Below are 17,665 nucleotides of genomic sequence, written 5' to 3' on the forward strand. Positions count from 1 at the left end.
TTGTCTTGTGTTTGTATAATTCAATTTATTGTAGACAAACAACATGTTGGAGAATTGATGGAATTGCGCATTCACGATCATATCCAATGGAGGTTGGCGGAATTGTAGAGTGAAACCTACACAATTCAAAGTTAAAAATTCAAGTTCAAGCTTTATCCGTAAGTGTACCAAGATAGAGATTCGTTCAAGATCACAAGCTTGGGTAAATTTAGTTTAGGTTTTATATTATGTGTGTTAGTACTTTAAGCTCAATCATATATACACACACATATTTGGTTTTTATATATATAGTTATATATATACACAAGTTTTGGTATATGGACTTAACAATCATTGTATACATATTTCATTAAGTCTATAAAATTATTTCATAGGGTTTTAAAACATTGTTTATGTCAAAACATCAAATTTCATGTATATCATATTTTCATGTTTTGGACACACTTGCAAAATACATAAGTTTTCACAAATGGGAAACTCAATTTGAAAAATTCTTTTTCTAACATGTTCAATTTCATGTTTATAAATGTTTTCAAAAGTTTTATCAATTTTGGAATTAATTTGTTATGTTTATTTGAATTTACAAAATTAAGTTTTTAATTAGCTCATGTTCGTGCACATGTTCGTGCATGTTTTTGCAAAACTGATACGTTTTCATAATTGGGAAATGTGATTTGAAAAATTTCTTCGTTTACATGTTTAACATTATATATACAAAAATTTCCTCAAGTTTTACTATTTTTGGAGTTGTTTTGTTATTTTTAATTGAATTTACAAAAACTGTATTTTCTGCAGTTTTTTTAGAAACTGTATATCTGTGTTAAAACATTTATTTCTCTCAATTGGAAAATGATATTTTATAAATTCTTTCTCTAACATGTTTATATACATGCCTATAACTTTCACTTAAAATTTCATGATTTTTGGAGTTGATTTACTATTTTTAATTGATTTTATAAAGTCAGATACGTAAAATTCCAGCATCTGTAAAAATATTAAAAAGTGCGGTCGACCGTCACGGTCGATCGTGCTACAGTGCGGTCGATAGTCAGCAGTCTAGAGACCATTTTTGTAGTTTTTCTTTTTACGGTCGACCGCCACGGTCGACTGTCAAAGTTACCGTTACAAAGTAACGGTAACTTGCTGATTTTTATTTTTTAGTGGGTTTTTGGGGTTTTTTGGGTTGTTTTCTTCTTCCCTATATATACCCCTTTTTCATAACTATTTTCCACTACTAAGAGATGTTTTAAAAGAGTTTAACAAGGGTTTAAGCTTGTTTTATGTTTGTTTAAAAGAGTATCTAAGAGTTTGCTTGTGAAGAGAATTTCACAAGAGTTTGAGGAGATCATCAATCTTGTTGGGCTTCAATCTACATCCCTCCACTCTTGTTTTAGAGAAGTTTTCTTATACTCTTTATCTAGCTTATTTATGCTTAACTTGTCATATTTATTTTACTAGATTAAATTGAGTTTAGACTTATTTTGATTTATCTCTTTGTTCACACACAACCTATTGAGCTTATTGTATTTACATTCATAGTATAATTTAGGGTTGTGAGTTTTGTTAGACCCTAGAGGGGGGTGATTAGGGTCTTATGCTAATCTAATCCGATTATATGCCAAATAAAATTAATTAACAAGTTATCCTAGCAAGAATGAAATATAATAAGATATGTAAGCTAGGATAAACAATATGAGCAAAAAGAAAATATCCTATATGATAAAATTATATGCAAGGATATATAAACTAGCACAAGATGATATATCCTACCAAAGAGATATACAATATGATATATGCAAGGATATGTAAACTAACACAAGGGTAAACAAAATGAACTAGATAGTGGATGAAATAAATAATAAGAGAATGGCGATATGAGCAATGAACACAAATATAAATAAACGCCAAAGCACACTCAAACACAATCAAATGATCACGGAGTTCGGACCTTCCGTCCTACGTCTCCGCTCCCCACTCCCGGGGAGACATCCACTATCACAACCGGGTTTTTTACGTTCACCCGAATAACGTTTACAACCATACTATGTCGGTTTTCAATGCTCACCGAACAACGTCACTCCTCACAATCGGTTTTCTAGTTCACCGAAAACTTCACAACACACTCGGTTTTCTAGCTTACCGAAAACCTTACAACACTCACAAAGTAACAAGTATAAATTTGTTCTCTACAATAGATGAGAACTCAATTAAGCACAACTCAATGTTACAATCTCTCACAACCCTAATATACTATGTATGCAAATACAATAAGCTCAAGGTGGGTGTGTGTAACAATGAGTAAATAAAATAAAATCAACTAAACTCAAATATAAGATCTACCTTAAGAACAGTGATAATCAAACAAGTATATAAATGTAAAGCTAGAGTTTGAGTTTAGAAAACTTCTCAATTGATAACAAGAGATGGAGATGGATTGAATGCCCAAAATACAATTGATAATCTCCTCAAGCTCTTGTAAAACTGATTCACCAAACCGAAAACACTCAAATGCTTAAAAGCTTATAAACACACTTTAAACAACTTAACCCCTTGATTAAAACTCTTTAAAACATTTCTTGCTTGTCTTATAAAACTGAGGAAAGGGGGGTATTTATATGAAACCCCAAAGGTAAGAGAAAGACAAGAAAAAGACCAAAAAACCATTCTACAACGGCTCTAAAAATAGCCGTTGGAACTGAGTTGACAGTGCGGCGGTCGACCGGTGCGGTCAACCGCGAGCAACGAAAAACAGTGAAAAAGAAACTGGACAAGCGGCGGTCGACCGTGAAAGTCTCTGGACTGCGTTCGGTCGACCGTCACGGTCGACCGCGAGCCATAAAAACAAAATCTGAGTTCTTAACTCATGGGCGGTCGACCGGTGCGGTCGACCGCGAACAGATACACAGGAAAACAGGTTTTGAAAACAGATTTTTTGACTTTTGGAAAATTGTTAAAAATAACAAATGAAGTCCAAAAAATATGAAACTTTGGGAAATGTATATAAACATGTAAATGAACATGTTACAAAAAGAATTTTCCAAATTGAATTTCCCATTTGTGAAAAATCATCATTTTTGCAAAAATAGTCCAAAACACGAAAATGTAAACATGTGAATTTTGACATTTAGGCTAAACCATGTTTTAAAACTTTGCACAATGATTATATAGACTTAATAAAATATGTATATGATTAATGTTAAGTCCAAAAAACTAAGAATACAGAATTTTCACAAAATTGCATATTATATGCAATGTTTTCAAAAACACAATAGTAAATATGAAATATGTGATTTCATATTATAAACATGAAAACCCAAAACCATGCATGTATATAAATATATATAACTATATATATACATAGAAACCAAAACTTATGTGTATATATATATAACTATATATACAAAGAAACTAATAAATGTGTGTGTATAGATATTAAGCTTAACGTACTTAACACACATAATATAAGACCTATAGTAATGTTACCCAAGCTAGATCTTGATCTTCAATAAGCTCAACTTGGTACACTTGCGGATGAAGCTTGAACTTGATCTTTAACTTTGAATTGCATAAGCTTCACCGACATTCCGCCAACCTCCTTTGGATATGATCGTTGAAGCTCTATTCCATCCATCCTCTAACACGTTGTTTGCCTAGAATAAATACAAAAACACAAATACTAGACAAACAACATTAGATGTAAATTGTTTGTTAAATCATCATCAAAACAATAAGGCCAACAATCTCCCCCTTTTTGATGATGACAAACAATTTACAAAAAGGACATAAATACTAGACAAACAACATTAATGGTAAATTGTTTGTTAAACATCATCAAAACAAGAAGGCCAACAGGTTTGTGACTAAGAGTTATGCTTAATTGAGTTCTCACCTTGTTTAGAGAACAATCATTTAATTTGTGGGCTTTAATTGTGAGATTCACTTTGTATTACACTAGTACACCGAGAGGAGTGTGTGGTGAGAGACGGGGTTGCTTCCAAGAGGACTTGAGGAAGGACACGGAGAAACCAATACTTAGAGCATGTGGAGTGTAGTTACATTGTGAGATTATGATCGTTGATCGGTGAGCGTTGAAAACCGATATTGTGTGGTGTAAACGTTATTCGGGTTAGCGTAGAAAACGAGGTTGTGATAGTGGATTTCTCCCCGGGAGTGGGGAGAGGAGACGTAGGACGAAAGGTCCAAACTCCATGATCATATTGTGTGTTTGCATCGTTTATATTGCCCTATCATAATTGTATCTTTAGTTTAGATTGTTTACCCTTATGTTAATTTATATATCCTTGCATATATTTCATCATATACCTCTTTGCTAGGATATATCTCTTTGTTCATATTGTATATTCTTTCTCATAACATATTATATATCTATCTTGCAAGAATAATTTATTAATAAGTTTTAATTGGCAAAAAATCGGATTAGATTAGCATAAGATCCTAATCACCGCCCCCCCCCCTCTAGGGTCTAACAACCTCCTGTAAGAGTGGTTGAGTTCTGCATCGAGTTACAGCCGGGCACAACACCGATATCCCGAGCACCCTATCGTATGGCACCTGCTGAGATGAGGGAGTTACAGACTCAGCTAGATGAGTTGTTATCTCAGGGCTTTATTCGCCAGAGTCATTCTCAGTGGGGAGTGATTGTTCTCTTCATGAAGGAGAAGGATGGTAGTATGCGTCTTTGTATAGATTATAGTGAGTTTAACAAAGTCACTATCCAGAATCGGTATCTACTACCGAGGATTGACAACTTGTTCGACTAGCTACATGGAGCAGAACATTTTTTGAAGATTGATCTTCGTTCTAGCTATCATCAATTGCGGGTTTGGGAGATGGATATTCCTAAAACCGCCTTTTTGACTCTATATGGGTCATTTGAGTTTCTTGTCATGCCATTTGGACTGACCTATGCACCCGATGTATTTATGGATTTGATGAACCAGGTTTTTCGTCCATATTTGGACAAATTTATGATCGTATTCATTGATGATATTCTTGTCTATTCGAGATCGGAGGCAGAGCATGAGCAGCATCTTCGATTGGTATTGCAGGAGCATCAGTTATATGCCAAGTTCAATAAATGCCAGTTTTGGCTTTCTGAAGTCATATTTTTTGGGCCATGTCATCAGCAAGGAGGGTACTGCAATAGACCTAGCAAAGGTGGAGGCAGTACTTAATTGGAAGTCGCCGAATACAGCTTCAGAGATCCGCAGTTTTTTAGGTTTAGTAGGCTATTACAAGAAATTTATTTAGGATTTCTCAAAGATTGTGATGGCACTTACACACCGGCATGGAGTGCCAGGAGGCCTTTGGGACTCTAAAAGCTAAATTGACTACAGCACTGGTATTGATTATTTTGAGTAGTGACAGGACCTTCGTAGTCTATACAGATGTGCTATTATCGGGTCTAGGAGGTGCTTTGATGCAGACCCAGAGAGTAGTGGCTTACATATCAAGGTAGCTGATAAATTGAGCATTATTATCCCACACACGACTTGAAGCTAACAGCAGTGGTCTTTGCACTGAAGACATGAAAATATTATCTGTATAGGGTGTAGTTCAAGCTTTTCATGGATCATCAGAGTTTGAAGTATCTTTTCTCTCAGAAAGAGCAAAATCAGATGCAGTGACGATGGGTTGAGTTTATAAAAGACTATGAGTTTGTAATTCTGTATCATTCGAAGAAGGCTAATGTTGTAGTAGACGTATTAAGTAGGAAGCATTGTCATCGGATTGCAGCTTTGAGGTGCTAGTTATATCGAGATCTTCACACCCTTAGAAAATTTTATTTTAGACCGAATATCGGCTGAGGCAGTGCATTTTTTGGGAGCTTTGTCTTAGTAGCCATCTTAGAGTAATAAAGTGGTCAGAGCTCAGCTAGAGGACTCTTGGATTCAAACTCGAAAGGGAGAGATCTCCAAAGAGCCAAAGGCTGATTGGACCGTTGGAGCAGATGGAGGACTTTAAATAAAGGGTCGGTTAGTGATGCCGAATGATCCGCAGTTGAAGAATGACTTATTTGACGAGGCACATCCTACCAGGTACACAGTGCATCTAGGCACAACTATAATGTATAAGGACATGAAGAGACACTTTTGGTAGAGCGATATGTGTAGGGAGACCGACAGGAACCCTACAGCCTTTATCCATTCTGGAAAGGAGGTGGGCAGATATTTTTATGGATTTTATTGTAAAATTTACCGAGGTCGAAGAAGTAAAACGATTCAGTTTGGTTAATAGTTGATCGGTTGATAAAGTCAGCATATTTTATTCCATTGAAGACAACGTACATGGCAGAGACGTATGTGAGGATATTCATCCAGGAGATAGTGAGATTACATGGAGTTCCAGAGACAATTATATCAGACCGAGGCTCGGTTTTCACTTTTCCATTTTGGAGGAGCTTCCAAAATTCTTTCGGAAACCAGTTGTCATATTCTAGTGGTTTCCACCCACAGATAGATGGACAAATGGAGAAAATCAACCAAGTGTTGGAGGATATGTTGCGGGCTTGTGTTATAGATATTCAAGGCAACTGGGAGGACCACATCCTATTGGTTGAATTCGCTTATAACAATAGTTACCAAGTGACAATAGGTATGATACTGTATGAGACATTGTACAGAAGACCTTCTAGATCGCCTATTTGCTGGGCAGAACTAGAGGACAACCTATTATTTGGACCGGAGTTAGTGAGACAGACTACAAAAAAAAGTAGCAATAATTCAGGAGCGTATTTTGCAGCGCATAGTCGTCAGAAGAGTTATGCAGATCAGAAACGACAACCATTAGGGTTCCAGCTTAGGGACTATGTATTGTTGAAAATATCTCCATTGAAGGGAATTCAGTGTTTAGGTAGATGGGGAAAAGCTTTCCCTGAGGTATATCGGTCTGTTCAGGATAGTGGAACACATTGGAGCCGTTTAATATCGGCCAGATCTTCCAGCATCGATGTCGAGTATGCATGATGTCTTCCATGTTTCGATGCTTAAGAAGCATCTACGTGACAAAAAGCAGCAACGAGTGTTAGACATGCCAGAGATCGATATTCTTGATGATATGACTATTATTGAAATTCATGTGTGTATTCTTGCCAAGGAGTAGAAGAGACTTAGAAACAAAGTGATTCATTTAGTTAAAGTTCAATAGAATCGGAAAGGAGCTGAGGAAGTTTCTTAGGGCGTGATGAGGATATGCATCGCGACGACTTGCACCTATTTGAGCAAGTAAATTATTTGGATATGATTCGCCTATGTTTATGATTATCTACATGCTCATATTAATACTTAATACTAGAATGGTGGTATTAGCACTTAGCTCCTTATTATTTGGAACACATGGTATATATGGGGGGTTTCTTGTTTGGCTTTTTCGTCTAATGTACTAGTTCCGCTTAGTTAGGAGTTAAGTGGGAGTATTTATATTCTAGATTATAAAGTATAGATATCGAGAAGGATTCTAGAGGGAGCGCGCAGATGTTATGTGTTATGACTACCCGCACCTGTTTGAGCAGATAAATTGATTGATTTTGATTGTTGTTCATGATTATCCATATTGTTTTATTTATATTTAATGCTAGAACAAGGGTATTAACACTTAACTCCTAATTATTTAGAACACATAATATATATATGGGGGGTTCCTTGTATGGATTTTTTTGTCTGACGTACTTGTTCCGCTTAGTTAGGAGTTAAGTAGGAATATTCGCATTCTAGATAGTTAAGTGTAGATATTGCTATGTTTCATATCTAGGGATTAATGGTATGAGATGTGTATGGGAGGGTTTCTTTATTTTGATTATCCCCTCTTGGTGTTTTTCTCATAATATTAATCCCTAAGGTACGATTGTGGAATTTCGGGGATGAAATTCTTTTAAGGGGGAAGAATATAAAACTCCGTAAAATTAGAATATTATATGAAAAATAATAATAAATATGTTATATAGTGATAAATAATATATTTTGATGTTTGAGTATTCTAGGGATTGATTTGAGATCAATCCAATGCATATATATGAATATAGGAGTTAAATCATACATGGCATGCACGAGCTTGAATCTGGAAAAACGACCAGTTAAAAGCTTTTATATTTTATATACCAATAAATTAATAATTTAGAAATACTCAAAAGATAAAAGTTGTAGGACTTTTTAATAGATTTTCAACAAATCTTAGATCACCTCATTCTGAGGTCGGACAAGAAAGTTATAGCCCTAATATCGAAGGTTGTTTTTCTAGTCAGACTAGATTTCCTGGTTCGGGTGAAACAGGTTTGTTTTGGGTTTGTCTCTATAAATATATGTATTTTTCACAAAAATTATCTCTTTTTATTAAATCTCTAAGCCCTAGTAGCCACCCACTCCCCTCAAAAACCCTAGATTACTTTTTGGTGAATTTTGAGAGCTTTGTGAAGCAAATACCGAGAAGAGCGCGAGTTTGTCAGCTTTTGGAGAGGGAGAACTTGTTTTCTTGCATCGTTGAGTTTTTACAATAGCGTTTGAAGCAAGATCATCTTCCTCCAAACCCTTCCCATAGTAAAGATTAAGTTTTTATTAATTATAATGACGAATCTCATGTTGAAGTTTAACCCCATACTTTAAAAAAAAGATTTTTGAGGTTAAATATTAATCTAATGATAGATATGAAGTTTATTTCTTGATGTTTATTTTAGTAAAATGATAATGATCATTAGGGTTACTTTTAATTTTTTTAACTTGTTAATCATGTCCTAATCATGTTTAAACTCGAGATTTATTATTAATTAAGTTTTCATGCAAAAAAAAATATTTAAACCCTAGGTTTGTGATACCTAAGTTCTGTAAACATGTTTAAATAATTTTTCATCTCTGTTAAATATGTATAATTTATCATGTTCAGTTAATCTTGTGGACAAATTTTATGTTTTATTTGAGAAATTAGTTTAATTAGGATGTTAACTCTAATTAGATTAAATCAAAAGTTTAATTTTTATGGAGATGATCTTCTGTTATTTAATGTTCAAGTTTTAATATTATTATATGTATCATGATGATATAAATAAGTGTTTAAATATAGTTACAAATTATGCAAACCCGAAAACCTAAGAACCAGATATTGCTCTGGCCAGTCGACCGGCACCCTAGGGGCGGTCGACCGGTAAAGTCATGTGTGTGCACGTTGTGCATAATGCTCTGTTCAATCGACTGATGTCGTTAGGGCAGTTGACCAACCAGGGATATTTTGACATGTAGTTTTATTTCTTACGTTTTTTTGAATGCGCTATCGGGGATCGAGCCGCACGATGACACATATACAGTCATGGGAATACCTGAATAGTATCGTAGCACACCACAAGTATCCCGAATGGGGATTATGATGAATTTGTTTCAATTACACTTGAGATAAAGTCTAATTGCACTTTTATATACATGTTGAATATCGTTGATGAGCACCGCTCAGTACTACGTGGAGTAGTGCGTCGATATAACATTAGTACAGGTCATTAAGTCGGGCTTAGGATGCTTTATCTAGCAGTCTATCGCGCACTAGGGTGCAATGAGGCTTGTGAGCTGTATTTCTAGGATGCCTACTTGGTAGTCGGTCCTGCACTCGTATTACGTACAGAGATGCAATGAGACTAATGAGCCATATACACTATTAGGATACCGACCGGGTAGTCCGTCCCACATGATGATGTGATGAATCTTAATCTTGTAAGGATTTGCATTAAGACGATTGTTGATAGCCTGAGTCTTTGGCGGATACCAGTAATGTATATGACTCATTGCTGAGATAAATGACCAAGGTACTTTGCCCTTGAAAGTACGCAGGGTTATATGCTGATATTTATCTTATCTTCCCAGTGATAGTGGAATATATTATAAATACGATATTATGAATGTCTTTACTTTCTTTATTGCTTTATTTTATTCTTAGGTTGGGATCAATGATTAGCGATTCAAAATTTGAGACATATGGTATATACATGAGGGTTTCTTTGTTTGGATTATTTCGCTCGACGTACCAGTCTCGTGTTGCGGGTTTCTAATTATTGATTTTATTTAGATTGTTTTTCTCTAGTTCGGTGTTAATGTTTAGGCATCTACAATTTAAGACATATGGTATATACATGAGGGTTTCCTTGTTTGGATTATTTCACTCGACGTACTACATCTCATCTTTTAGGTGTCTAAATATTAACTTTATTAGATACGAAAACAATGATCTAGGTAGACTATGCTTAATAAGTAGAGTCTCTACTTCATCTAGCTGCCCTTCCCCTGGGGGCGGATGAAGGTGATCTTACTATACCACTCTGATGCTCTTATTGTTATTCTTTTTGTTTCAAAAAAAAATTTCAGGCAACTCAAAGTTTCAGAGAGCCGCAGGATGACAAATCTCTTGCATAGTCGTCGTCGCATAAGTTATCAGTAGAGGCTCCACAGTAGATTTATGTTTCCATGCAGTTTTTTGAGTTGTATTTCGTTTTGTAAAGGCTATGAGCCTTAGTTATATTTCCAGTTGATTCATGTCGAGATATTTTATATTATTTCAGAGATCAGGTGTTTATAGTTCTATTCATTTGAGACATGGTTTTATTTATGAGATTTATCCTTCTATATCATGTCTATTGTAATTATTTACCTTATTTTGCCTGTTTTGTACCTACACTTCTTTGTTATTCCACTAGAGGATATTACTGTGATTGGTATGTTATTATATAGTGTGGGTGCATGGCAGGTTTGAAATCTATGGATTCACCTTGGACTACAACCATGTGTGATAATAAGGGTGTCACACCTAATTCACCGGTTCTTCGAGATATGTGTTACCCATAGGAATGCATTCTCATCTTGCATTAAGCTATCCAAAGTCAATGGGACTAATTTTGAGCTTAGATCGCATTACATAAATATGCTTCCAAAATTCTTAGGAAATGAAGCCAAAGACGCTTATATCTTTATCTCCGAGTTTGAGAAAGTTTGTCTTATGATAAAAATTAAGGAACTATATTAGGATGCGATAAAGCTTCAACTTATTCTATTCGCTCTTAAGGACAAAACCAAGAAATGATTGTATAGCTTACCCACAAATTCTATCTCAACTTGGGATAAATTTGTTAACATTCTTCTAAAAAAATTTCCCTATCCACAAAACGGTTAAGCTTAGAAACAACATTATGAATTTCAAAATTATCCCCGGTGAGCAATTTTAGAAGTATTTTGATAGATTTAAGGATCTTCTTATCCAATGTCCTCACCACGGTCTTGAGAAATAGCGATTATGCCAAATCATTTATGAAGGATTAGATTATTCTTTAAAAAATTCCTTAGAATTAATATGTCAAGGGGATTTCATGTTGAAAAATACCGATGAAGCTTGGGAATTTTTAGAGAGTTTATCCGAAAAAACTATGGAAGGGAACACTGTGATCACAGAGTTTCATCAATTCCCCAACCCAAATCCAATGGTCTGTCCCTAGAGATAAACATTGCCTCTGAAGCAAAGGTGACTACAATTATGTGTAGGTTAGAAGCTCTATAAATCAAAAAATGAGCCCCATCTCAAATCAATCAAGTTTCTACCTCAGGTTGTCACAACTGTCTTTCTTCTGCCCATGTTTGAGAGGAATGTCCTCTCTTAGAAAACAATCAACCACTAGGACAGATTAACACTGCATTCCAGGATTCCGTAAATGATCCATTTTCTCCAAACTACAATCCAAGTTGTAGAAATCTCCCAAACTTTGTATGGATTTAGAGAATCTACTCCAGAAATCAAAACTTTGCTCCCTCTTCAAACCACTAATATCCTAGGGGAAACACAATTCCTTTCAGTTATCAACCCAATTTTCAATAACTAAATCTTCCATATCTAAATCAGTCTCCTCATCATCAAGCTATAAATAACACTCCACAAAATTCGGATCATAATAAACGTCTCTATGTTTTGGGAAAATGTTTGGAAACCATAATCAAGACCTCTACACAAACAATAAATATATTGACTCAAACATCCAACACTTTGAATTCCTTTATGCAATCAATCGGACAAATACTCAACTCCAACACTCAAGCCATAGCTAGATTAGAAACTCAACTTGGTCAACTAGCTAGTGCCATGAGTGAAAGAGAGAAAGGAAAATTTTCGAGTCAACCCGTGGTCAACTCTAAGGACACAGGATCTAATTCATCCTACGAAGCTCAATTAAATGCAATCCATTCACTACGGTTAGGAAGACAAGTTGATAATCAAGTTAGAACACCTCTAAGTCAAACTCTTGAACCAGAATAAATTCATTCTCTTTCTGATAAGTCTATTCAGAAATCATCCCTTTCCAATGACCAAGAACCCGAACCCGAACATAAGCCTAATTTTGATAGGTTTAAACCAGTTGCTCCCTTCCCAGATAAAGTCAAGCCTAGGAAACACTCCCCTCAGGAGGAGAAGATCCTAGAAACTTTCAAGCACGTTAAGATCAAGATTCCTCTCTTAGATGTAATCAAATAAATCCCTTCTTATACAAAATTTTTAAAAGATTTGTGTACTAAAAAGAGAAGAATAAATGTTCTAAAGAAAGTATTTTTGACTATCAATATTAGTGATATGCTCTCAAAGCTCATACCTTTAAAAAATAAAGATCTAGGTTGTTCAATCATTTCATGTGTCATTAGTAATACCTACATTGATAAGACGCTTTTGGACTTAGGGGCTAGTGTCAATTTGCTTTCTTATATAGTCTACCTGCAACTAGGTGTAGGTGAATTAAAGCCAACCAGATGCACATTGCAGATAGCTGATAGATCTGTCAAAGTCCTCATGGGTGAGATAGAGGATGTTCTGATTAAGGTTGGGGATTTTATTTTTTCTGTGGATTTCATGGTCTTGGAAACACAGCTTGTTTCCAATCCCAAAGGAAAAATATCTGTCATCTTAGGAAGACCGTTCTTAGCCACTTTTAATGTTCTCATCAACTGTAGAACTAGTCAGATAAAGCTATTTTAAGGAATTTTACTGCTGATCCCAACATTTTTAATCCAAGGAACCAACCAAATGATCAACCTCTAGAAATAAATTACATTCAGGAAAGACCAATAGAAGGAGAAGAGAATGAGTGAGGTCTTTCTTTTGAGGAAATCTTTGATGAGGAGCTGAAGATATTAGAAAAATCAAATCAGGTCATTCAAAACAAGGAAACTATGTTAAATACATGCCTTTTTAACCCAACTTTTGAAGAACTCTTTTTTGATGAACTTAGATTCTTTAAAAACAAACAACAACTAAACTTTCATACCTCAACCATGAATCTTGGGGTTAAAATTTTTTTAAAGAAGAGCTGGTTGTTAGAGGACAACCCTTCACAAATAAAGAATTTAAGTTCAATAAGAAATTCAAAATGCATAACACCAATGTTGCCTACCTTCAATTGTTACAAAAATTATTGAAACCTTCGGAGAATGCATAATTTAAACACATCATTGATTATATCATTTTAGATTTTTTTATATCAGGAGTAGAATTTTTAGCAATAAGGTAGGATTTAATATAGAGTATGAGCTTTTCATGTTAAATCTTTCATTCTATATTTTTGTGTTTTGTAATAATAAAAAATATTTTCTTCTCTCATTTGAGAGTTTCTTGTTCTGTTATAGCAAAAATAAAAATAAAAATAAAATAAAAAAAGAAGAAGAAATATATATATATATACATACGCACTGATGCGTACGTATCTGGCTGAGATCGTCGAAAGCAAAGGTTTTTTTAGAAAAATGTTCGACAATTGCGTGATCCCATCTCGAGCTCGTGACTTCGAAAGCAAGGGGTTTTTTGAAAAATTACAACGACAAAAAAAGCCCCAAAGTCGTCGTCCCTCGTGACCAGTCTCCTCATCAGCTTTAATCTCCTCCATTTCTCCATTTCTCCTCAATTTCTCCTCAAAAATCCCCATCAAAAAGCCGACTTCCCATATTTCTCCTCCTCCGTCAACAGATCGACTTTCCCAACTCGATCCCACCGCGAAAGCAGCATCACCGCCGAGGGCGGTCGATCCAGTCTTGAGCTCGAGCGCTCTCTCAAGATCCCCATTTCTCCTCCTCCATCAAGCCACCGCCTTCCCCCAACTCAGGTAAGGATCATGCCCATTCCAAGCTCGTTACAGGTTTTGATTAGGTTTTTTTTATTACAGTTGTTTCAATAGCACAAAATCTTTTAGTCTGTTAGATCTCTGGGGTTTTTGTCAGTCTTTTTTTAGGAATTATAGATTGATTACAAGAACTAGGGATTTGATGCTTGAAATGGAACAAATAGAAATAAAATCTAACTTATTTCACTTTGTGGGAAAATAGCCAACAAAAGCAGTTGGTTTGAAACTACCAAGAAAATGAGGAGGGTCAATCCCATTTCTATTTGGTTAAGAAAGCAAAATAATAAATCTATATGAGAACAAAAATTTAGCATATATGTGATCACACACATAGCACATTAATAAGCTTATTCAGCTCATATTTGTTGAGACACAATATAGTCTATAAGGATATTATTCAGATAACTGGAATAATTCCTTAACCTTAAGATCAGGATGGGGAAATTCAATAATTTCACATTTGTGTCTAGACAGGCCAAGCATCCAAATATAGCATACACATATTGCATATATGTATGGAAGTATTGGATTCTAGACAGGTCAAATTGATACTTCTGTACACCATTTTTTATCAGATCAAGTTTGTTCAGTTTTACAGTTTTACTATTGTTGGAAATTCCAACCAACAAAGAAATTTGGATATATACAGTGAGATAGCTGTAAACATGTTGTAAAAGAAATTTGGACTATTTTTTCCTTCATTATTGTTCTACAGTTGAGAGATTAATGCCTTAATCACCCCCATCAAAATCAAACCTGTTAGTATGCAAAACTTGCTGCATCTTAATCTGCATATATTTTTAACATGGTTAATTGCAGAATGGATAACTTGGGCACTGAAGCTAATGAAGTAAACTTGGATGACGATGATTTGATATATACTCCTCAAGTATCAGATGAGTTGAGGCCAAAAAAAGGGCAAGAATTTGACACAATAGATGATGTTGTGACATTCTATAATGCTTATGCTAAAGTAGCTGGGTTTAGTGTAAGGTCTTGGACTACTCAGAAAGAGCTGGGAAGTTGTGAAATAAGAAGGAAGGAGTATGTTTTTTTTTAAACAAGGAAAATCTCTAAAAATCGTGGATGTTGGAAAGAAAAGACGTCGAGGAAGCTTAGCTGAGGATTGTACTGCCAAAATTGCTGTTTTAAAATTAAACTCCGGAAAATACATTGTTACTGTTTTTAATGAGGAGCACAGCCACCCACTATCAACACCATCAAAGGTTCATCTTTTAAGGTCCCATCGTAACGTTTCAGCCGCAACAAAGTCTCTAACTAAACAGTTATCAATGGTGAATATACCTTAGCATCAACAATTCAATTTACTTGGAGTACAATTTGGAGGTATAGAAAATATTGGGTGCACTCAAAGAGATTTGTATAATCATGCAAGGGATATTCGTGCTGATTTGAAGGGGCATGATGGTGAAATGTTTTATGAGTATTTAAAATTAGAACAAGGAAAGAATCCCTCATTTACTTTTCAAATTGAGGCCGATGAGGAACAAAAGATTACTCGTTGTTTTTGGTCTGATGCAAGATCAAGGCGGGCTTACAAATTTTTCGGTGATGTTGTAATCTTTGATACTACTTATAACACTAATCGCTATGGCCTTATATTTGCACCAATAATAGGGGTTAACAATCATGGTCAAACAATTGTTTTTGCTTGTGGATTTTTGAATCATGAGAGCGTTGATGATTTTGTATGGTTATTTAATCAATTTATGGAAAGTATGCCTGGTGGTGCCCCGAAGATGATTATTACCGATCAAGACCCAACGATGACTAAGGCATTCCCTCTTGTTCTTCCAAACACTTTTCACAGGTATTATAGTTTGTATATATTATTGAAAATATGTATATACATAGCCTTTCTTTTTAACACTTTTTTTAATTCTTTTGACAGGTATTGTAGTTGGCATATATTAATGAAGTTTTCTGAGAAAATTGATGCAGTGAAGTATAGTATTTATAAAAGTGAGTTCTCGGCTTGCATTTGGAAATCAGAGACTCCTGAAGAATTTGATTTACAATGGGAAAGTCTGATTAAGAAAAGTGGATTAGAAGGAAACAAGTGGTTGCAAGACCAATATGAACTTCGGTCAAGATGGATTCCTACATATGTTAATCACATTTTCTCAGCAGACATGTCAAGTAGTCAATGAGCAGAAATGGACATGCATTCTTCAAGAGATTTGTTTCAAAGAATAATTCATTGGTTGATTTTATGATACAGTTTGGCAGGAGATTAGTGCGCCAACGACATGAAGAGTTGATGGCCGATCACAAAGATGTAATTGAGAAACCTAAACTTAGAATAAATCATGATTTTTTGGAGCAAATGGTTGATATTTACATGAATGAGATCTATTACAAGTTTGAGGCTGAAGTGTGTGACAACTTTAACTACAAGTTACAGTTTGTTAGGGCAACTGACAATCAGAGTGTGCATCAAATTCAAAGAAAGAAGCTCGCAACAAGTAAAGTCCGCGAAATTGTTTACGACAAGGACTTGGATTTGGTTTCTTGTAGTTGTAAAAAGTTCGAAAGCGTCGGAATTCCATGTACGCACAATATATCATATTTGATGAAAATTGATGCTGAAATATTGCCCGATAAATACATCTTAAAGAGGTGGACTAAGTCTGCAAAATCGGGGACAGTGGATGATGATAAAGGTATGCAGATAAGCCCTGACAATTCTTATCTTTTAACGCGGAGTCAATTTATCCAATCATCTTTGGAATTAATTCTTATCTTTTAACGCGGAGTCAATTTATCCAATCATCTTTGGAATTAGTTGACAAGTCCCTTGTATTTGAAGAAACGAGGAAGATGTTTACCGATGGAGTGCATATCATTAATGAGCAAATCGATCAATTTCTTAGTAGCCACATGGTTAGTGGCCGCACGGTTGCAAAGAGCTTCACCGAGAAAAGTAATCAAATGAGTAGTAATTTAATGGATGATGGTGTGCAGGATTCTTGTACTTTTCAAAATAGTTTCAATGAACCCGATCAAGTGCGAGCAAAGGGGTGCGGCAAAAGATTGAAGGGAGGAAAAGAGAAAGCAATGGCTAGAGCAAAAATTAAAAAAGATAGACGTTGCCACGGGTGTGGTAAAGTAGGCCAATCACATGATAAGCGAAATTGTCCGGCATTCACAAATCCGTAAGTAATAATTCTTTTATTATTTATGTTGACTTATTCTTCACCTTCTATTATCCCCCTTGATGTATATATATATATATTTTCATTATAATGTAGGTCTTCTACATGCGGTGATACAAATTGGCAAGAGGGTAATGGGTCATCAAGTGAAGATAGGGATTTTTGCACAAGAGATGGATGATGTTTGCAATTGGTTCACTGCTTGGCTATTTTTGGATGGATGCTGATCTTGAATGGATATTGGTTGTATTTTTCTAGGGAGATATTATTATAACTTGCCTCTGTCTCTTACTTCAGCTTTCAAACAACTCCACTCTCAGGAAAAAATAAATACAAAGACGGAGACACT

General features: G+C 35.1%; 1 protein-coding gene across 1 annotated transcript in view; it reads left to right on the forward strand.

Annotated features, from left to right (window-relative positions):
* Nucleotides 1-16,311, forward strand: part of LOC109835305 (protein FAR1-RELATED SEQUENCE 5-like) — a 34,156-nt gene extending 17,845 nt beyond the window's left edge. The window contains exons 2-4 of the mRNA XM_020403287.1: nt 14,960-15,128; nt 15,451-15,971; nt 16,053-16,311. Coding sequence (XP_020258876.1) covers nt 14,960-15,128; nt 15,451-15,971; nt 16,053-16,311 — 949 coding nt within the window. The remainder of the gene's footprint in view (nt 1-14,959; nt 15,129-15,450; nt 15,972-16,052) is intronic.

Source organism: Asparagus officinalis, chromosome 3, assembly GCF_001876935.1.
Source record: "Asparagus officinalis chromosome 3, Aspof.V1, whole genome shotgun sequence".
Classification (NCBI taxonomy): Eukaryota; Viridiplantae; Streptophyta; class Magnoliopsida; order Asparagales; family Asparagaceae; genus Asparagus; species Asparagus officinalis.